General features: G+C 52.3%; 3 protein-coding genes across 3 annotated transcripts; 1 reads left to right on the plus strand and 2 right to left on the minus strand.

Annotated features, from left to right (window-relative positions):
- On the minus strand, window positions 1-10423 carry TBC1D10B (TBC1 domain family, member 10B). The gene is made up of 9 exons (XM_006871898.1): window positions 9501-10423; window positions 5801-5900; window positions 5426-5533; window positions 5234-5340; window positions 1914-2028; window positions 1737-1802; window positions 1352-1541; window positions 783-937; window positions 1-697 (listed from the first exon to the last, which is right to left on the minus strand). Exons 1-9 carry the CDS (start codon window positions 10421-10423, stop codon window positions 47-49), a joined length of 2415 nt encoding a protein of 804 aa, XP_006871960.1. The 3' UTR covers window positions 1-46.
- Window positions 10424-14482: 4059 nt separating this feature from the next.
- Window positions 14483-16539, plus strand: LOC102838509 (myosin regulatory light chain 2, skeletal muscle isoform type 2-like). The gene is made up of 7 exons (XM_006871899.1): window positions 14483-14566; window positions 15177-15269; window positions 15511-15586; window positions 15720-15824; window positions 15926-16004; window positions 16294-16342; window positions 16430-16539. Exons 1-7 carry the CDS (start codon window positions 14564-14566, stop codon window positions 16532-16534), a joined length of 510 nt encoding a protein of 169 aa, XP_006871961.1. The 5' UTR covers window positions 14483-14563; the 3' UTR covers window positions 16535-16539.
- Window positions 16540-17204: 665 nt separating this feature from the next.
- On the minus strand, window positions 17205-20382 carry SEPT1 (septin 1). The gene is made up of 11 exons (XM_006871973.1): window positions 20314-20382; window positions 20038-20128; window positions 19853-19939; window positions 19559-19682; window positions 19126-19260; window positions 18921-19038; window positions 18289-18390; window positions 18059-18158; window positions 17647-17806; window positions 17396-17486; window positions 17205-17291 (listed from the first exon to the last, which is right to left on the minus strand). The coding sequence occupies exons 1-11, from the start codon at window positions 20314-20316 to the stop codon at window positions 17205-17207; spliced, it is 1098 nt and encodes a 365-aa protein (XP_006872035.1). The 5' UTR covers window positions 20317-20382.
- Between the last annotated feature and the right edge of the window lie 629 nt (window positions 20383-21011).

Consider the following 21011-nt stretch of genomic DNA (forward strand, 5'->3'; position numbering starts at 1 on the left):
GCTAAGGGGAAAAGGGGGGCCATGCAGTCCAGCCCCAGGGCAGAGGTCAGAAGTAAGCATCCTGCCGGGCCTCAGATGCTGACGACGACGACTTATCCCCACCATCCTGGGGGGCTGGAGGACCATCTGCCTTTCGACGCAGTGAGAGCTTCCGGCCTTGAGCCTTCTTCTCCTGTTTCTGCCGCTCTTTCTCCTGCTTCTGCCGCTCTTTCTCCTGTTTCTGCCGCTCCTTCTCCTGCTTCTCCCGCTCCTTCTCCTGTTTCTGCCGCTCCTTCTCACGCTCCTTCTCACTCTCCTTCTCCTGTTTTTGCCGCTCCTTCTCCAGCCTCCGGGCTTCCTTGCTGGGCCCCAAGGGGGTGCTGTTGCCAGTAGGCGAGGGAAGGGATGGTCGCAGTCCCTCAGCAGTGACCACAGGCCCTGGTGCAGGCCCCACACTGGCCCTCCGGACAGGAGGGGGTGGGGAGGGAACCCCACCAGCAACCCGCGAGCCTCGACTCTTGAGGCCTGGGAGGCTGAGGAGGCTGGAGGAGGGGCCCAAGGGTGGCTGCTGCCGCCGCCTCTCCTCATGGATGGCCCGGGAACCATGGAGCCGCCGTGATGGCCGATACTGCAGCTCCCCCCGGGTTTCCTGCCACTTCTTGAGCTGTGCTGTGTTTTCCCGCTCGATCAATGCCTCTGTCACTGGGAGATTGGTCACCTAGGTGAGGAGATGGATAGCAGGATGAAGCAGGGGCACAGGGAGGGGCTGACGCAGGTGTGGGTATGCTGAGGTCCAGGCCTACCTCGTGCACGAGGAAGTCCTCCTGCATGCACTGCTGGGGCAGGGTGCGCAGCTGCTCCATGGTCTCATACATGCCTTGGCAGGAGCGCAACTTCTCCACGGTGCCCAGTGTGTGCCGTAGCAGCACCAGGGCCACGCGGAAGATGATCTTGACGCCTGGAGGGACGGAGAGGAGAGCACATGAGGGATTCAGGCCCTGGATCTCCGCCTGTCCTATTTAGTAGGGATTCAGCCCCTATTCTTTCTGACTGCCCAGAGAAGGGAAATGTGTTCATGTGGATTTTTGGGTCCAGGACGGGAAGGTAGCCCTGGGGCCAGTGGTAGAGCCAAGATGAGGCTTCAGTTCCTCTGGCTCCAAACCTAGACCCCACAAGCACCTTCTGTTGTTACTGTTAAGTGCTCGAGTCGGTTCCGACTCACCGTGACTCTTGTCTAGGGTTTCTGAGGAATGGCTGGTGGGTTTGAACTGCTGTTCAAACTGACCTTGCAGTCCAGTGCATTATCTGACCACCCTGCTGGCATCACCAAAGAAGCCTCAGCCCTTCCCAGCCAGCATGGTCACAGAAGTACCTTCACAGAAGAACATGTCCCAGACGCGCAGCACTGAAGCCCAGGGCAGCGTGCGGGCAAAGATGCACATGAACCACTCCGTCATATAGAGCACAGGGTCGATGCGCTGCCGCCGCAGGTGCCTATGCGCCAAAGGGGAAGCCCGGCGCAGGAGTGCAAAACAGATTTCTCCATCCAGCTGAATGGCCTCCTGGAAGGGGTACAAGTTGTGAGAATGGGTCTGGCCTGCTTTATCCCCAACAGACAGACCTAGCCTGGTAGGGGACCCTTACCCTAACAATGAGATGCCCAGAGAAGAGAGGGTCTGAAGAACGGGTGGGGCAGAATAAGGGCCTCCCTGCTGCCTGGGGGAAGTCACCATCCCTGTGCCCCAGGCTCCACTCACCAGCCCTGCACTGTAGTAACCGGGGAGGTACTTGTCGCAGATCTGTACCAGACACCAAAAGGCTTGCTGGGAAAGTCAAGAACAAGGAAGGAGGCATGGGGCCTGAGAAACAGGGAACAGGGAGCCTAGCTGCTCCCAGCCCACTCCGCCCCACAACCAGGAGCAGCCTGTGCTGACCTCAGCAGGCATGTGCATGAGCAATACTGCAGCCACTGGGGCCTGGGCCTGGCAGTAGCCCTCATCGGGCCGGTAGATAGTGTAGGCCTTCAGGATGCGATACAGGTCCTGTTGCCTGGAAGGGTGGGGAAGACGGTGAAGAAGGTGCTCACACGAACTAGGGGCTCTCTGCCCTAAACCAAATCTGCTCTCCACCAGCCCCAGCCCAGACCCTTCCTACACCTAGCTCCAGAGGAGTCTCAGAATCTCACCACCATATGCCCCCAGCCACCTCCCTAGTCCTGCCTATCAAGCTTATCAAGGTGGAGACCACAAGCAAAGCCTTTCAGGCAGGCTATAGCCCGCCAACCCTTGGCTGCACACCCAATGCTCCCTACCCTTGTCTCCCGTGTCTTTGTCCTTGCTTCGCTCTCTCCTTCCTCTGCCACTATTTCATACACCTTCAAGGTCATCTTCCCCAGGAGCTCTCAACAGCTGTAGCCTGTCCTCCTCAAACACTGTCTGGACCCCTCACCATCTCAGAGCAGGGGCCCCTCCAGGGCAGGGCCTGCCTTATCTAACTCACTGGATTTCATCAGTCCCCCATGTGCCCAGTGGACCCTGCTTCTTTGTGAAGACTTGAAAGTCAGCCGTGCCTCAGACCTTCCTACTTTCTCTGCATACAACACAACAGTTCTGTGACAGACTGGCTCCTTCTCCTTGAGGGTGCCTTATCCACTCAGCCCCTTATCCAAAAACAGAGTCACCCTCACTCCTTCCTCACTCCCCCAGAGCTAATCACCAGGATTGAGCAAGTCTACATGCCGCACTGTACTCCCGTCACGTTTGCTCCTTCTGCTCCCCCTCTGCCACCTTCCCAACTCAGCCCTTTATCACTTGCCCAGACCAATTCTCTCCCAGCCTCTAGTCGCAGACCTCCTCTGGAATACGGATTCTGAATATTGAATATGCTCGAAGACTACCTAGAACGACAATTCTCAAAGGTCCACTATGCCAGTGTGATCATTTATGCTTTGTCTGCAAACCACCCCAACTATTTTAATCTTTTTCTCCACTTTGCTCTCCTGCTGCTGCATGCCATCAAGTCGGTTCCAGCTCATAGCGACCCTGAGTCTGGTTTCTGAGGCTGTAAATCTTTATAGGAATAGAAAGCCTCATCTTTCTCTCACAGACTAACTGTTGGATTTGAACTGCTTACCTTGTGATTAGCAACCCAATGTGCAACTCACTACACTACCAGGGAGCTCCTTCCACTTTGCAATGACAGGTTTGATAAATGCTGGTTATTTTATCTAACACATAAACATGTAACTTCCCCATGCTCCCACCTGCCTGCTCCCCTGTTGTTATGGATGAACTGTCTGCTGTGATCGTGGCTAAGGACAGCCTTTCTCCTGGCACACTGGATCCCAGCCCCTCATCTACCTGAGCTTATCTCTCCAGCAGTCAAGCCCTCTTCCTGCATCACTGATGCTCACGCTCTACTAGATCATTCCCACACCATGACTTCCAGCTTTAAAACAGAAAAGGCTCTTGATCCCACCTTCCTCTTCAGATACCACACCGCTGCTTTCCGTACCTACGGAGTAAACTTCCTCAGGAACAGACTCACTGTCCTGTCTTCAACCTCTTTCCTCCCATTCCTCAGTCAGGTTTTTACCCATTATTCCATGCAAAACTTTGTCTTTTGAGGCCACCAATAACTTCCAGAGGTCAAATTTCACTTTCCTTTATTTGACCCATCAGCTGCATTGCACTTTGCTCCCAGAAATCAAGCTCCACTACTTTTCCTCCAACCTCTCAACTGCTTCTTCCAGTATCCTTTACCAATGCTTTCCCATGCTTTAAATGGTGGAGTGCTGCAAGGCTCAATCCTGGGGCATCTTCCATTTTTATCTATACTTGCTGCTTTGTGATTTAGGCCAAGCTGGTGTGGCACTACAGGATAACACACTGGACCACAATGTTGGTTTGAACCGCAAGGTCAGTGGTTCAAACTCAACAGCCACTCCTCGGAAACCTTACACAGTCACTATGAGTCGGAACCAACTTGACGGTGCTTAACAATATGGGTTGACAACTTCCAGTTTCCAATGACACATGCACATAGCATCTAATCTATTAGAAAATCCATTTGGCGCTACTGTCAAAATATATCCAGAATGCAACCACTATCCTCCAATCTTCCACCGTTACCATCCTAGTTCAATCTATCGTCATCATCTCTCTCCTGAATGATGGACGGAAGTCTCCTAACCGAGCTCTTTGCTTCTTCCCTACAGTCTATTCTCAACAGAGCAGCAAGAAGGATCCTTCTCAATAGTCAGATCCAAGTCTGCCCTCTAACCAGAAGCCCTGGCTTCCTGTCATACTCAAAGAGTAAAAACCGAGTATCTTCAACAACCCACAGGTCTCTCTATTCATGTGGTCCCCATGCCCTGTCTATGACCTCATTTCCTACTACCTCTCCCATCACACAATCCCTCCTTCAGCCACACACACTGATCTCCTATTGGGACCTTCTGTCTGCTGGAAGATCCCACCCCCATCCTGGTATCTACATTGCTCACTACCCCACCAACTTCAGGTCCTTATACAAATGTCATCTACATAAAACCTGCCCTGAGTCTCCCTATCTTCCCCACTTATATTTCCTATTCCCCTTTCTTGCTTTGAACTCCTCTTTAATACTTACCACCATTTCACATACAATGTACTTTCCTTCTTTATGTTACTTATTAGTTATCCCCACTCCCCACTAAAGCTTAATAAGCTCCAAGAGAGCAGAAATGTTTGTCTTTTTGTTCACTGGCATCAGTGACAGGAACAGTACTGGCACACAGCAGGTACTCAGAGTTGAAAGACAGACTTACTCAAAGTGTCCACTAAGGAAACACGTTAAGATCACCTCACTTACCACTCAAAGTGATGTAAAACCACATTATTATTATGCCACATCTTGAAGACACCTGGCCTATAGAACAGTACTGAAATGCCCTGGCAGAACATTTAAGGGGACCTAACTCCAAACTTCTTCTTCAACCTCAGCTCTACCACATCCCACTGCCTGCCCCTAGTTCCCATCTAGCCTTCCAAATTCTTGATGGGTCTAGAGACACACGCACGGGTACACACAGTTAGTTTCCTCTCTGGGCATGGTCCCTCACAGCTCCCAGGACATGTCCTTCAAAATGACTTGACACAATCCATTAAGTATTCCTCTTCTAGAAGCCCTGGAGGTCAAGAACTGCTTTCAACTCAGTCCCGTGGAGTCTTCGTCAAGTGCTGGCTGACTGGCCCACGTGCTAAGGCCGCCTTACCCATGTCCTCCGCGTGCAGCAAACATCTCATGGAAAGGGAACTGGCGGTGTAGGTCCTTTTCAATTACATCCAGCCACTTGGGGTCCCCAGGAGCCCGTTCCAGTTCCTACAGTGGAAGAGCAGGGACGACATCAGGGTCTGAGGGAGTAGGGCCATATACTTTATGTTCCTCTCCCTGGAGCTACACCGACCTCAAACTTGCCAGGGTTCTGCTCCAGGAGTTCCTTGCTATTGGACAGGTACTGCCAGGCCTTGGCTCTGAGGGAGGAGGGGACCCCCTTCCGGCAGCGAAGCTTCACCTAAGGCAGAAGGACAGACTCAGGGGCTGACACAACCTCTAAGCTTAACTTCAGGCTTTCTGGGCTAGTCCTCCCACATTTCATAGGGTTGATGACGTCAATGAACCTGGCCTAGCCATCTACTCTTACAGCTACCCCCCCACTCCCCACCCAGGTACTACCTGCCCCCACATGGTTCAGAGAATGGGCTCCCATGGAGCATGTGGGCCCTGGTACCCACTCCCACTCCCCCTTGTCCATTCCGACAACCACATAGCCTTTTCAAACCTTCTGGAAACGCCGTGACAGCCATTTATCCCAGTTACTGAACATCTCCAGCCACTTGAGCTCCCGCTGCCGAGCCACATCCACAGGAATGGAGCTTTCTCTGCATAATTGGGGTGTGGGGCATGGAAGAGATCATTGTTAGTACAGAACCTTGATTAATGGGTGAACTGTGGCAAGCCATCTCCCAGGCTCGTGGTGGTGGTGGAGTCGGTTCCATGGAGTTGGCTCCGACTCATAGCAACCCCGTATGTTTCTGACACTGTAAATTTTACAAGAGCAGAAAGCCTCATCTTTCTCCCGTGGAACCACTGGTAGTCTTGAACTGCTGACCATGAGATTAGCAGTTCAACTCGTAACCACTATGCTACCAGAGCTCCTTTGCATGCTCATATGTGAGTCTGAACCTAAAATAAGCAACCAAACATCAAAACAGCTGGTCATTTAGCCATTCCAAAGCCTTAGTTCACATAGCTGAAAGGGATTTCTTCCCTGTTAGATAACTATATGGAGATTTGTGTTCAAATCCAACTTCTGACACATCCATGTTTGGGGAGACAATACAGAATATTTTAAAGCTAGACTCTGCATCAGACTTGACTCTAAGTCCGAGCTTGACCACTTATTCAGTACGATCTTGGGCAAACCACTTAATTTCTCAGAGTCTGTTTCCTCATCTATAAGATGGAAAGGATAGCCAATACCTGTCGGAAGGAGTTTGTTGAGAGGCTATAGGTGATATCACATAATGTAGACTAAGTAACAGCAACTATTACCCACAAAGGAAAATACAGAACCACACTTTTCTAGCTCCTTAGAAGTAACTATCCATTTCCTCTCATCACACTTTTGAGAACCCTTGGGCTACCTGCTGTTTCCACCACCATCTTCTCCCTAAAATCACCCCAGATCCCCACACATGAAGCTCTTCTAGCCCAGTTTATCCACTGTTCTCTCAGCGCTTCACACTCCATGTGCCCCAACAGTCTTGAAATAGTTCCTTTTAGGAACCATTACCAGGTGGTGAGTAGAATGGAAGAATAAGCTTGGGTTTTATAAATCAGACCTAGGTTCAAATCCCAGTTCTGTTGCTTAGAAGGAATCTTGTCAAGTGCTAACCTGAGTTTCTTCTGCATCTATGAAATACAGACACCACCACCTACATCACAATGTTATGAGAGGAGGACTGAGAAACACCACCTGAAAAGCTGTTCAATGGAAGGGCTCCATGAAATGCTAGTCTCTCCTGTCCTGCAGCAGTGTATGTGTGCTAGTGAGTTGGTTCCAGCTTGTAGTGACTCTGTATAGGGTTTCTGAGGCTATAAATCTTTATGGGAACAGAAAACCTCATCTTTCTCCCAAGGGCAACTGGCTGGTGGATTCGAACTGCTGACTTTGCAGTTAGCAGCCCAACACAAAACCCATTATACCATCAGACCATCTGTCATAAATCTGCTCCAAACTCTACTAAGGGCAGGGAAGAGTAAAACAGTTTTGCAGTTTTCTAGAAAGCTACAGTGTCCATGGAATGGTCAACCATTCAACATCTAAAGGGCAGCATTCATCTAAGGACACAGTTCCTAAGGGAAGAAGGGAGAAAGGGGAGCAAGAATCATAGCGAGGAAGTAGGATGAGTGATGTTACATGGAAGAGATGGACTACAGTCACTGAGATGAAATGAAGTATATGATCTGCTGAACGTAAAGTGGATGATCTGCTCTGTAAGCCTTCAGTCAATTCACAAGAAGTCACGACCTAGTAGGGGCAAAAACTGCACTATAGGGTGGGAAATGCAAGGACAAAGGTGCACAGAAGAGTCATCAAACTGGCATGGAAGTTGTGGATATTAGGGATGGAAGGAGGTGAGGTATGCTATGTAGGGTGAATAGAAAGACGTTATTAGCAGGAAAGGGGAGACGGGCATTTCCTGACAGACAGTACTGTCTGAGCAGGAAGGAGGAGAAACTACAGTTCCATAGGACCACAGCACAAAGACAAGATGAGGAGTGGTGGGCAAGAGGCCAGTAAGGCTAGTGGAGCAAGCTAAGAAGGAGCCTTGTGTACTGGCTAAAGAGCTTGGATTTAATGGCTGGACTCCTGGTGTGGTACTGTGGGATAAGCACCAGACTGTGAAGCACAAGGTCAGTGGTTCAAACCCACCAGCTGCTCCTCAGAAACTCTATGAGTCAGAAGTGACTCGACAGCACTTAACAATAACAAAAGTTTTTAAGGTAAGAGTGTGCCACAGTCCGCCTTGACTCAGAGGCAGAGTTCTCCGGCACAGAGGATAGATTTTAGAGAAATAAAAGTACAAAGCTAACAACTAACACCCAGCACAGTGTCTGGCACATAAGAGAGACTGGCTAAAACTGAACACAATCAAAGTTCCTTACAGCAGTGTGGAATTAGGGAGAGCCATCACAGTCAGACAGATCTACGCTCAAACCCAGACTATTGGAAGGGGGCAATGCATTCAACTACTCCAAGCCAGTCTCTTCATCTATAAATTACATACAATACATCCCTTGTATATGGCAAGCATCAAAGCCAGATTTCAGTGGCTTTTCCCCATACAGGACAGTGAACGTTGCCACTCAAATGTTTTCTGAATTTTTTGTTGGATTCTAAACCTGATCTTGAATACCCTTCCACACCCCTCCCCCAACATACACAACCATGACCAACTCCTACTCATTCTTCTTTAGGACTCAGATCAGCTTTAGCTGAAGGCCCTGGGTGGGGAAACGATCCCTTCACTAAGTGCTCACAAAACCCTGTGATGATCTCCAGTCTAAACCAACTGCTTAACTATTTGTCTTTCCCTGTAGACAACCAGCTCTGTAATAGAAACTCTTATCTCCCTACTGCCCTCCACAGGGCCTGGCACTTGGGTGCCCAGAACCTGCTGCAGGATGAACTGACTTGCAAGTTAAAGGGCACAGGAACAATGGGCAGAATCCAAAGAGAGGAAAGAAAGAAACCAGATGCCATCATACCCCCACCTCAGGAGTGACTCAGGCCCCCAGAGGGAACTAGTAAGGCCTTCTGGGGAGATGAGGAAATGGGGAAGAGGCCTCCCCCACCCTCTTTCCTTCAGTGAAGACATAAGACTGCCCTTCTCTGCAGAAGGATGCTGCCTTTAGAGTCTTCCCTCCATCAGTCAGACTTCCCACCTCATCAGCCCATTAGACATAGGGCCATGAGGGCTACGCAACAGCCCTTCCGGATGACTCTCTGCCCCTAAAGAGCCAAAGTCTCTACCAGAAGTCCAATCTAGCTATCCCTACTGATTATCTGGCCTGAAGCTGGAGTTTAGCATCAAGGAGCTGGGATGACCTTAGGCATCACCTCATCCAACTCTTCACTTTAGAAACACTCAACTGAGCCATAGAAATATGGAAGCCACTACCTCAAGGGCACACATTTCAAAGACAATGCCTAGAACAAAAACCCAGGTCTCCTGATTCCTACTCTGAAATTATCCCTAAGATGCCAGTACCACAAAAACCTCAAGATGCTCTGGGCAGGAGAGGGTTCACCACGTACTCCATATCTACGAATCACTCCCTGGATCCAAAAAGGAAATTGGGACTGACAATCTAGGCAAGGTTGTCCTACCCACTTTCCCACCCTTCCTTCCCACCCACTTTCCCACCCTTGTAATTCTGAGGCAGTCCCATCTGGGTGCCCACTGGGTACTCACAGGCTGCCTGAGTACTGGCTACCCCCAAGGAAGCCATACTTGTCGGTCTTGCGCAGGGCCAGCCCATTGATCTCGGAGTCTGAACCCATGGAGCTCACATCATCTGCCAAGGACTCCAATGTCCCAGACATGAGGCTCACAGAATCCAGGTAGCTCAGAGTGTCTGGAGCTTGACCTCGAGGCCCAGGAATGCCAGGACCCAGGCTGGATGTGGAGCCCAGGTCCTGAGAGCTTTCAGCTGGGGTCACCGTCACGACGGCTACCAGAGTGTCACTTGTCCCTGGAGGGCCGGTACCAGACCCTGAAGAATCCTCAGGAGCGGATTCTGCTGCTGCTGCTGCAACTCCATATCCACTTGTCATCTGTCCTGCTGTCACTACTGCAACCCGTGCAGTCACCCCCGAGGCCACTGTGGTTCCCGGCTTAGGGGCAAGCGGGGGCTTGGCGGTCAAGGCCCCAGGAGCTGTTCTGGAGGGGGTCCTGGTGGGTGTACCTGGTCCAGGGGCAGGCGAGGTTCCAGTCTCCTTCTTTGGAGATTCTGTCCCTGGGGCCACAGCAATCACCTTCTCGGTTCCTGCTACTGCTGCGGGCCCCGGGGGCTCTGGGCCAGAGGGGACCTGTGTCGTCTTCGAGGCGGGCGAGGCCTCCAGAGTCAGCACCACCACGGTGCTGCCGGAGGCCCCTGGGGTCGCAGTAGGGGCCGGAGCTGGAGCCGTGGTTTGGCTGGGTCCTGGGACCCAGGTGGGCCGCGCCTCTCCGGGGGCCACTAGAGTCACTGGAGCCGAGGTAGCCGTGGTCACTGGAGGCCCCGGAGCCACCACCACCATGGGCCCGGCCCGGGAGCCCCGGGGCGGGGGCGAGGGGGCCGCGGGAGAGCCATGACAGCGCGGCGGGGCCACCAGGGGCGCTGGGCCCGTCTCCATAGCCGAGGGCCGCCCCTCACATCCCCCCGCCGGGGCGGCCGCAAAAGGCGCCGCCCCTCCGGCCGCCCCGCGCCACCCGCCGAGGAAGGGGAGAGGGCGAAGGGCGCGGCCCGGCACGCGCCGGGGGCAGGAGAGGCTCGGGCCTCCGTTGGGCACGCGCAGATGGGGCGGGGGCCCAGGGGCGCCTTACGCCGGGGTCTCGCCCGTGTGCTCTCCAACCCTCGCGCTCTCTCGCCGCCGCCGCCGCCGCCCCCCTCCCTCTTGCTTCGAGAGAGCTGCCGACTTAGCGCCTGCGCACACGTCCCGGTGCCGGGATCAGCGGCCAGCGTTCCGACGTTTCACGCCTGCGCGCCGTCGACCCCGGCGCTCCTTTTTTTTTCTCCCGCCTTTTCAGAGGATTTAGACGAATAACAGGAGAGAAGGAACTGGGTTTCTGCCAATCGCTGGAAGGGTGGGTGGGGTAGACGGTGGGAAGGGGATGGGTAATTTGGAAAGAGGAAACGGAGAGGGCGGAGGACAACAAAGCCAATCAGAGGGCAAGTGAAGGCAGAAGAAGGCGGAACTAAGGAAGAATCTAATAGAAAAGCGGGAACCTGGCCCTCTTGGCCAATAAAAAAGACTGAAGAGTGAATGACTGCGGAAGGGCGGGATGGAAGGAGGTGGTACTGTGCGGAAAAGAAGGCGGAGCATAGGAGCCCTTTGGGCGGTGACAGACAACAGCTGCAGTCAATAGGAAGAATTGAGGAATTTTTTAAGGCTCCCAAAATGGTCAGGAAGGAATGACAGCTCGGGGGACGGGTCAGGATTGCGATTAAATTGCTTCGTGAGCCAATAATTTCGTTCTCCCACTTCAGCAACAAAGGAGGGAACAGTCTCAACCAATGGCAACACCGAAATGGCAAGGGTGCTGCCGGCAGGCGGTGCCAGCCCACGGATTGTCAGTGACACCCAGAGACAAGCGCGGGAGGGGGGGGGGGGTGACAGTTGGGGACAGCGCGAAGAGGGTACCAGGCCAGGGGGATTAGCGCAGCCTTTAACCAATAAGAACATCACGCTGTCCTTCCTGAGTTTTTCTGGACCTACTTTCCCCATGTTGCTGCTGAACGCCCTCCCCACCCTTTTTCCCACAACTCAGGTGATCTCTAGAACCCTAAACCCCAGCAAAGAACCAGTGCTCTGAAGCCTGATTCAGTACTCTCAGCCTTTGGACTGTCTCCAATTCTCTAATCCTCACCCCCACCCAACTACAGCACTTCAGACTCATGAGATTGTAGCTAGAGCCCCAAATTCTGTAAGGACTCATTTCTCTGGATGCTTCGTTTCTTGCAGGAATTCCAAATTCCTCTCTGTAGCCCTCATCTATTAGACCTCATCCCTGTAAATCCTCCTCCATTCTCATAGGGATTTCATACCCCAAATTCAGGAATCCCCAACACCATGAGCTTCCCATATCTATTCGTATATATTTTCAGGATCCAGGACTCCAATCCCAACCCCTCCCTTCAGTGCCACATCTCTCTGTACTCACTTCCTGCTCAGAACCAGACACCCCACATCTCTCTGTACTCATTTCCTGCTAAAAACCAAGACACCAATCTCATGCTGCCCTAGACCACAAACAAAATCCTCACATCATAGGCCCCAACCTTCCAGCTCTTAAACAACCCCTCCTTTCTCTGGTCCCCCCTGGGGCCCAGGGTTGGAGAACCTCAATTTCCACACACAGTCCATCATTCTGAAATAGCAGTCTGCCTCTGAGATCTAACTCACAACTGGTCTCTGAATTCTGTGAGGTCTTCCTTGTTGTTATGTGCCATCGAGTCAGTTCCGACTCAGCAACACTGTAAAGGGTTTCCAAGGAGCGATTGGTGAGTTTGAACTGCAGACAGACCTTGTGATTCAAACCAACCCTGCAGTCCAGAACTCCAGGGTCCTCCTTCTCAGACCCAAATCCTGTGAATTTCCACTCAGTCTCTGAGGTATACCACTTCTGGTTCCATCTCCTCAACCCCTTCTCCCCCATTTTCTAACATGCCCCAGGCTTCCTGAACTCCTCTCCTAGTGCCTTCTTTGGGGTCTCCCTCCTCTCCCAGAACTCAGTAATAAATGGACTCCTCCCTGGGCCTGGACCCCCATGGTAACCGTATAAGGCAAGGCAGCTGCAGACTGAGGCAGGGAGGGGCCAGTCTAGGAGGCCAAGGGCAGCTGCTAAGTTTAGGTGCTTTCTTCTCTCTTCTTAGAGACAACAGGTGGCCAGTCCCCAGTGCCCAGAAAAGAAAATGTCTTAGAGGCATTGGTATGAAACTAGAGGAGGGAGAGGAGAAAAGGCATCTTCCTTAGGACACTAGGTCCTAGAGGGAAAAGGAGATGGATATCCTTGTCAATTTTGTGTCTCCCAAACTTCTTCAGGCACCATCTCCCCTACTATATGGAGGGAACTGGAGCAAGGGGGCCCAGAGAATTTGACCGGGGTGATTCCTACCCAAAGAGAAGAGCCACTGGCCATTCTAGCCACCCAGAAGTTGGCAACCAACTAGCTTCCCCCTTGGTATCTTTACCTCTTCTCCTCTGAATTCTAGCCTCCATACTCCATCTGTTTCCTGCTTGAAACCTTTCCAAGACTCTCCAAGATCCCAGCCCTCAGCCTACCATTTAAAGCCCTCCAGTATCTGCTCTTCATCCCCTTACATACTCTGTTCTAGCCCCATCACAAGATGGCAACCTGAACATTTCTGATCATGCTCTTCTCTGGGCTTTACCCATGCTGTGACCTCAACCTAGTGTGCCTGCCCATCTATTTTCGCCTGACTCACTTCCATTATGAAGTCATTCTTATTCCTCAAACATGGCTGCTGTGCTCTCTACTTCTGAGCTTTTAACCAATGGGTGTATCATTTCCCACATTTATTACTGTCTTCATGGCTAGACTGTAAGTTTCACCAGGGCAGGGGCAAATTATTAATTATAATAATAATAGTTCACTAAACTAAAGGAGCTCTGATAGATAGCATAGTGGTTAAGAATCAGGCTGCTAATCTCACGGTCAGCAGTTCAAAATTACCAGCTGTCTGCAGTAGAAAGATGAGGCTTTCTGTTCCCATAAAGATTTACAGCCTCGGAAACCCTGTACAGGGTCACTACGAGTCAGAACAGACTCCAAGGCATATAACAACAGCAACAAACTGCTTCCGGAGTCCGGGTATGACACTGTAGGATAAACTACTGGACCGCAGAGTCAGTTTGAACCACAAGGTCAGCGGGTCAAACTCATGAGTCACTCCTCAGAAACTCTATACAAGGTCACTATGGGTCGGAACCAACTCACACAACCCCCACCACCAAACTGTTTCCAAAATGTTTTCATATCTACAATGGTTCTGTGGGATGGGAATTACAACTCCATTTTATAGAGGCCCAGGGAGTTGAAACACAACACCCGAGATCACAGAGCCAGCCCTCTCCCCTAACCTATCTAGTCTCTTCATATCCAGTGATTCCATACCCTTCATCTTTCCTCACAAAACCCCTCCTTCCTAGAAGGAGATGTAGGAGACTTTCCTGATCCCCCAGTTTCCACAATTCTCTCTCTCCCACTTCTAAGCTCTCTCATCACCATTACAACCCCCATATATAGACACAGTCACCTATGACCTCTGGAATCGGTTGGGGTGCTTGCTGAAGTACACCCACAAAGTTCAGCCCAGCATCTAGCACACTCTAGGTGCTCAATTAATGTTTATTGGCTTCAAATCTGGGCCTACCCTATTCAGGGGTGCAGAGGGGGCCTGGTTCATCTCTCTCCTGAAGCTGTGTCAAAGCCTTGGCCCCTCAAACTATAGCACTCCAGCCCCATTTGAGAGAAAGAACATCCCTCTTGCCCAGGTCCTAGGGAGACAGACCTCCCTCCTCCCCTCTCTCCCTCCCTCCCTGGGCTCCAGCTGCTGCTGGCCCTCCAAGAAAGGAAAGGCCCTGATCCCAGCTATTTTAGTATTTGGGATGGGCACCCAAAAGGCTAAGGTTACCTCGGTATGTTAAGGGCTCCCTGGGGCAGGACTATATAACCCCAGAGGGACTGCCCCAGGCTGACTCTCTGCTCCTTTCCAGCCAGAGCCACCACCTTGCCCCCAGGAGACCAAAAAAATGGTAAGTTAGAATTCTCCAACCCTTGCTCAAGATCCTTCAGTTTTCAGAGCTGTCCTTTGGGAGATAAGAGCTGGTTTCCAGTCCAGCAAGAAGAAAACAGATTAATTTTCCCTTTCTTGGTATTACTAATGAAGCAGAAAGGCAGAGTGATGGTCTAAAGGACCCAAACCAAGGAAAATCTGTCCAGATACCCTATTCAGAGCCTGCTCTCTCCCTTCCTGCACTCCATCTTTCTAAAGCCCTCTGGGATCAGCCATGCAAGGATTCCCATTTCATAAACAAGCAAGTAGAAGATGAGGCAGGATGAATGAGTGGACTGGGGTCAAGAAGCAAGTCCGGAGCTCAGAGGAAGCAGGCTCAGAGCACTGAGAAAAGAAGGAAACTTCCATTGGTTGGGTAGAATGAAGGGCTGGGGATCCAGAGGTCACAAATGAGTTTGGGGAATGTAACTGAAGCAAACTCCCTTAGCAGAGAGGTCCCTAGGAGAAGGAGGCCTAGAGTTAGAAGAGTTGCTAGAGAAGGAAGGGCCTGAATCGAATCCATTGTCCCCAGAGAGGAGTCGGGATTGGCCCATGGACATGGACCCCTTTGCTCCAACCTTATCCCCCAGGCACCCAAGAGAGCCAAGAGAAGGGCAGCAGAGGGCGGAGGTTCCAATGTCTTCTCCATGTTTGACCAGACTCAGATCCAGGAGTTCAAAGAGGTGAAGGAGTAAGGGGAAGACTGAACACTGGCCAAATGCTGCCCCCTCCCCCACTCTCTCCTGGAATGTGCACCTGCTTGGGGGAGGGGGGAGGGGAAGGGTTTAGAATTCCTTTCTCCTCTCTTTGCTTGGAGTGGAAGATGACAGCTGGCTGGAGGTCAGAGTCTGATCTGCCTGGAATGGGGGAGCTGATGCTTGGCCATGAGGAACCTAGCCCCCCATTCCACACCCCCTTCCACAGGCCTTCACTGTAATTGATCAGAATCGAGATGGCATCATTGACAAGGAGGATCTGCGGGACACCTTTGCAGCCATGGGTGAGCCCCCTACCCCACTGTAAACATTCAGGCAGTCAGTTTATTTAGCTGAAAAATTAGTGGGTGATCTGAAATTATAAGACGCATGGCCCTGGCCCTAGAACCTAGCTCTAGCCCATGTTGCCCTCTCCAGGTCGCCTCAACGTGAAGAATGAGGAGCTGGATGCCATGATGAAAGAAGCTAGTGGTCCCATCAACTTCACCGTCTTCCTGACCATGTTTGGGGAGAAGCTCAAGGGTAAGAGAAGGGTCCCACGTCCAAGCCCCTCCCTCCCTCACGCACACTTTTCCTGGACCTTTCAAGGACCCTTCAGCTACATGTGTCCTTTGACTTCACAGGTGCCGACCCTGAGGATGTCATTACTGGAGCCTTCAAGGTCCTGGACCCTGAGGGAAAGGGTTCCATCAAGAAACAGTTGTAAGTTTCCCCTCCAGCTGCTCCCCCAGCCCCCCACCATCTCAGAGGAAGTCTCCAAGAGTTAGGCACTGTGGATGATAAGGCAGAAATTAGGCCTGTACTGGGTGGGAGGAAGGGTAAAAGCCTGGAGGCCTGAGCCTTCCGGAAATCATTGAGGGATCTAGAGCAGACACGTTTCCAGAGACACTGGGATGGCAGAGACTGGGGGTGGCAAGGAAGATGAGGTGGAAAGGAATGAAAGGGAACCACAAACACCAGGCTTAATTTCCTGTACATCGCCTCTCTCCAGCCTGGAGGAACTGCTGACCACACAGTGTGACCGCTTCTCCCAGGAGGAGGTGAGTAGGGGAGGAGCCTGAAAAGAGTGAAGGGACAGGAGGGAGGGACTAAGATACTGGTAGAAGCTGTCCCTGTGTCTCCTCTAGATCAAGAACATGTGGGCGGCCTTCCCCCCTGACGTGGGTGGCAACGTAGACTACAAGAACATCTGCTATGTCATCACACATGGCGACGCCAAGGACCAGGAATAGGGGGATCCTCTTATTCTGGTCAAACCATCCGGCCAGTTCGACACCGCCACCCTGATGCCCAATAAAATTGTTTCTTATCGGCAGCGACTTCAGTTTGTTTGTGTGAGGGCACCTGGTATGGATCCCGGAAGAGTATTGAAACAGTGGAGCACCAAGCGGGTGTCCGGGAGGCTGGGTGGGGTGGCTAGACCGGCTGCAGGGACAGAAAAGACTCGAGCGGCCTCAGGGCAATTCAACTTTTATTGGAGATAAGGCTTGTGGGAAGACAGGCAACGCCGAAGATGGAGCTGGAGGGTAATGACAAGTCTGGAGACGCCAGTTCTTGAAGTGGGCCGAAGACCAACAGTAGGACGAGATACGGTAGAGCCGGGGCGGAGCCAGAGCCGGGGCGGAGCCAGAGCCGGGGCGGAGCCAGAGCCGGGGCGGAGCCAGAGCCGGGGCGGAGCCAGAGCCGGGGCGGAGCCAGAGTCGGGACTCCCAACTCCGGGTTTGTAAAGAATGGGTTAGAAGGAGAACCTGCATAGATAGTGCTAGGACGGGCCTAATAGCTGGGGCTCTGAGATTAGGATTTAGGCTGGCTGGGGTTTGGGGATTGGGCAAGAGACGGACTGAAGGCGGAGCCGAGGTAAGGGGAGCCGGGGCGGGGGTGGGGTGGAGTGGGGTGGGGGCCTTAGAGGGTGTCAGACTGCTCGCCTGGGGTCTGGCTCTGCTGCATCTGAGCCTGCATCTTCTCCAGCATCTCTTGCATGCGGCGCAGCTGTGCGGGAAAAGATTGCAGGCGATGGGACCCGGCGAGGCCAGAGAGGGACCTCGCAGAGGACCTGGGGTCTTGGTCGTGGGGGAAGCGAGGTGCTTGCTCACCTCTTCGTCTTTCTCGCGGATCAACTTCTCCGTCTCGGCCAAAGGAAGCATTGGCAGCGGTATCTCTGTGGCGCTCTGGCGGGAAAGCTTACTGGGTAGTGGAAAAGGGGCAGGAATCAGAAAGGGTCGGGGAGAGATGTTTGGTGGTAAGGGCTTGGAGGCGGGGTCATGGGTGGTGGGGCGGGGCCTGGTGTCCAGGGCAGTGTTAAGGGCGGGGCTTTGGCCGTATAGAAAGCTGCTCTGGCTCCCACCTGCGGCTGACGCGCGTCCCCGGCCGGGCAAGGCTCTGTAGGCAGCGGGCTCGGTAACCCTCGTAGAGCAGATCGTGCGTCACCTCCTTCAGGTCCTGCAGGTGTGTCTGCACCAGCATTCGTCGCAGGTTCAGGAAATCGCAGTGATGTGGATTCTCCACTGGAGGTTAGTGGGACGCATTAGCCAGCTTCAGAGTGCTTGGGTCCAACCTCACTGGCAGGGTGGGCTGGCCAACGGTCTTGCTGCTGCCCTCAGGGAGGGTAGGTGGTCTGCACCCCAAGAAATCCTCACTTTTGGCTCCTGGATCCCCTGGGGCCAGAGCCCGTCCCCAGCTTACATGTTGGGAGTGGATTGGCTAGGAAATTACAGGGTTCCCTGCAGGCCTCAGACCGCGGTCCTAGCCTTACTTACCCTCCACTGTACCCCAGGAGTAACGGCGTCCTCTCACAGGCCTGGTCTCACCATCCCTCACTACCTCGCAAGAACCGACGACTGCAAAAGGGATGCTTCCCTAGAGTGCAGGGATCAGGGGTCGACCTTCCGCACCCCTTTCCCCCTCCCCCCACTTCGTATAGAAACCTCCTTCTCAGCCACCACTTCGCTTCTGCCTCCTCTGCTTCTCTGCCCCTTTCCTCTCTCACCTTCATCTCTGCATCTTGCCTCTTGAAGTCTTCATCCTCATCAGAGTCACAGTCTGGGAACTGGTAGATGTTGATCTCCTCCTCTTTCAACTGGTCCCGGATCTGGGAAGAGACAGTGATGTTGAGACGGTGAGAAAAACCAGTGAGATACAGACTTACTGGGTGGTCAGAGACAGAGATGGAGACAGAGATGGTGACAGTTGGACATAAAGGATAAGCGCCACCCCCACCCCCACCCCCGCCGCCTCCCCCAAATCTCAGAGACAGCTGAGAAGCTGAGACAATGGCTAACAGAGAAAACTGAAAGCCTGAGAAAATTCTAAATTGGGACAGACACCCAGAGACCAGGAGAGACAGAAACAGTGGGGCTGGGCTGGGGCCAAAGGATGTCAAAGGTGATGAGTCCATGCCCTTGCCCTCTAACAGACCTAAGCTGCACATCATCCTTCTCCGCCTCCAGAAATAAAGCTCCCTCTATCAGCTTACTGCAAACCTCCCTCAGAAAGTTTTTCTCACAGCCTAATCTGACATCATGTTCTAAAAAGGCCGCTCCAAGATCAAAGAAGAACTGAAGTCAGGTTTGAGCATGACCTTTGTTTTTGCACTAGACCAAAGGTTCAGGAAATTCACACCTTCTGCTTGAGAGCCTGGGCTTCCTGAGGCATCAGTGCATCTGCTTTGCCAATGACTGGGATGATGTTGACCTTCTCATGCACAGCCCGGAGGAAGGCCACATCTAGGGGCCTGAGCCTGTACCCAGAAACTGGTCAGGACCCAACCCCAGGGCACAGAGACCCTTCAACCCTCCCCAAATGCCCCCCAGGGTGTGTCCCAGACCCCCGGCCGAAGGGTGAGATGAAGTAGAGGCAGCAGTGAACCCGAGAATCCTGTATGTTCTTCCGGTTCAGGCCGCTCTCATCCCTGAGATACTGCTCAAATTGCTCCTCAATGAAGCGCACCACAGGCAGCCAGCTGGAGTGTGGGAGAAGGCACGTGGTCAGAGACATTGGGGCTGGGCCAGAGCCAGGATAGCCAGGACTGAGGATGGCAAATAGGTTCTTTGGCTCCACCTAAAGGTATTAGGGGAAACTGGCAGGGATGTAGGTGAAACATTAAGAAGCATGTACTGACCACAGGGGCACTTTGGGCCAGATAGCCAAAAGAAAGAGCCACTACTTGTTGGGTGATTGTGGATATGGAGCCCTGAACCCCCAGTCTTCAAAGAGTATCCAATTTTAGGGGCTTAGTCCCTGTCCCCTCCCTTCCTTACCAGTCTGAGCAGTCCACTGAGTCCCCAAAACCAGGTGTGTCCACAAGGGTCAGCTTCACTTTAATACCCCCCTCCTCAATCTCTACACCCCGGCGTTCGATGGTCAATGTCTGTGTCAAACGAGCTATGGGGACAGTGAGACAGGATTGTAATTTTCTTTCTCAGAGAAAAGCAGTGAGCTATGTGAGTCACTCAGAAAGCCACAGGAGACCCAGATGGCAAAGAAAAAAGTGCAGCCTGGGGACATAGAAAAGAGTGGAGGACAAAGTCTTGGAAGAATGAACAGGGACTTACCACTGGCTGCTGTCACCTGCCGATCTTCATAGAGGTTGGTAAGGAATAGGCTGTTGATGAGGGTGGATTTTCCCAGGCCTGACTCCCCTGGAGAAAAAACAGGACCAGATGGTAAGGTGAAGAGACAGTTAGCGTTCTTGAAGGGCCTCCTCTCCCCCTCAACTCCCCTCTCCAAATCTTCCAACCTGCCACCATCAATGTGAAGTCAAACCCCTTCTTGACAGACTTGCGATGCAGCTGGTTAGGGAGGGCTGCAAAACCCACATACTCTTTGTCCTGTTGGGGAAAGGGTAGAGAAGGCCATAGGAGGCTGTTGGGAGCAGGAGACACGGCTTCCAATATCACCTGAGCTTGGAGGCTAGGAGAAGTCAGCCTACTGTGAGTTGAGGCCTGGGCCTGAAGACCCTGAGGGTAGGGATTTGGGGGCAGAGATGCCAGGGATCCTGGGCATCAGGACTCACCATGGCCCTGTTAGTTGTCGCAGCACCTGCTGTTGCTCGCCACTTCCTCTGGTAGGGCAGGAAGTTGAGTTCAGCAAACAAGGGGGCGGGCAGTAAAGGAAACTGAAGTGCTAGAACTGGCTCTGGCCCAGAGAGATGGGGAAAGTCTTACCTTCTGGGTCCCTTTACCCTTTAACCTAGAATCAGGTGACTCTTTATTTAAAGCCCCACTGTAGGCCTACCACTCCTGAAGGAAATAAAAGATAGACACAGTAGGAAGCAGGCCGCCCTCTGCTCTCCCTGACAGATGGGGTGTAGTCTTTGACAGTGATGGTGGAAAAAAAAACACCAAAAAACTCCTATGGTCTGAGTGGACCAGAAGCTACAGGCAATTGGATGGGTGGGGAGAGACTAGAGGGACCATCAGTTTTCCAATTCATGCAATGGATTTTTTTTTTTTTCTCTCATGCACTGGATTCTTAAAAGGACTCTAGGTCTACAGATATGTCTTAGACCTAACCAAATACCTCATGGAATTGATTTTCTGAGTTTGAATGTTTAGGACCAGAGTCTCATGAGATAACTCGATCAATTGACATAATTAATAAAGTTTATGCTCTACATCCTAATTTGATGAGTAGTGTCTGGAGTTTTAAAAGCTTACAAGCAGCCATCTAAGATACAACTAACTATCCACTTCTTCACATAAGGAGCAAAAG

This window comes from Chrysochloris asiatica, unplaced genomic scaffold (genome assembly GCF_000296735.1).
Source record: "Chrysochloris asiatica unplaced genomic scaffold, ChrAsi1.0 scaffold00178, whole genome shotgun sequence".
In the NCBI taxonomy this organism is placed as follows: Eukaryota; Metazoa; Chordata; class Mammalia; order Afrosoricida; family Chrysochloridae; genus Chrysochloris; species Chrysochloris asiatica.

Coding starts and splice junctions, on each gene's coding strand:
- SEPT1 (XM_006871973.1), bottom strand. Junction 19,039..19,125: donor ATCTCACCCTTCGGCCGGGG/GTCTGGGACACA, acceptor TTCTGGGTACAG/GCTCAGGCCCCTAGATGTGG. Junction 18,159..18,288: donor GGCAAGATGCAGAGATGAAG/GTGAGAGAGGAA, acceptor CCTGCACTCTAG/GGAAGCATCCCTTTTGCAGT.
- TBC1D10B (XM_006871898.1), bottom strand. CDS start 10,423: ATGGAGACGGGCCCAGCGCCCCTGGTGGCCCCGCCGCGCTGTCATGGC. Junction 5,341..5,425: donor AGAACCCTGGCAAGTTTGAG/GTCGGTGTAGCT, acceptor CTTCCACTGTAG/GAACTGGAACGGGCTCCTGG. Junction 698..782: donor AGGACTTCCTCGTGCACGAG/GTAGGCCTGGAC, acceptor CTCCTCACCTAG/GTGACCAATCTCCCAGTGAC.
- LOC102838509 (XM_006871899.1), top strand. Junction 15,587..15,719: donor GGACACCTTTGCAGCCATGG/GTGAGCCCCCTA, acceptor TGCCCTCTCCAG/GTCGCCTCAACGTGAAGAAT. Junction 16,343..16,429: donor ACCGCTTCTCCCAGGAGGAG/GTGAGTAGGGGA, acceptor TGTCTCCTCTAG/ATCAAGAACATGTGGGCGGC.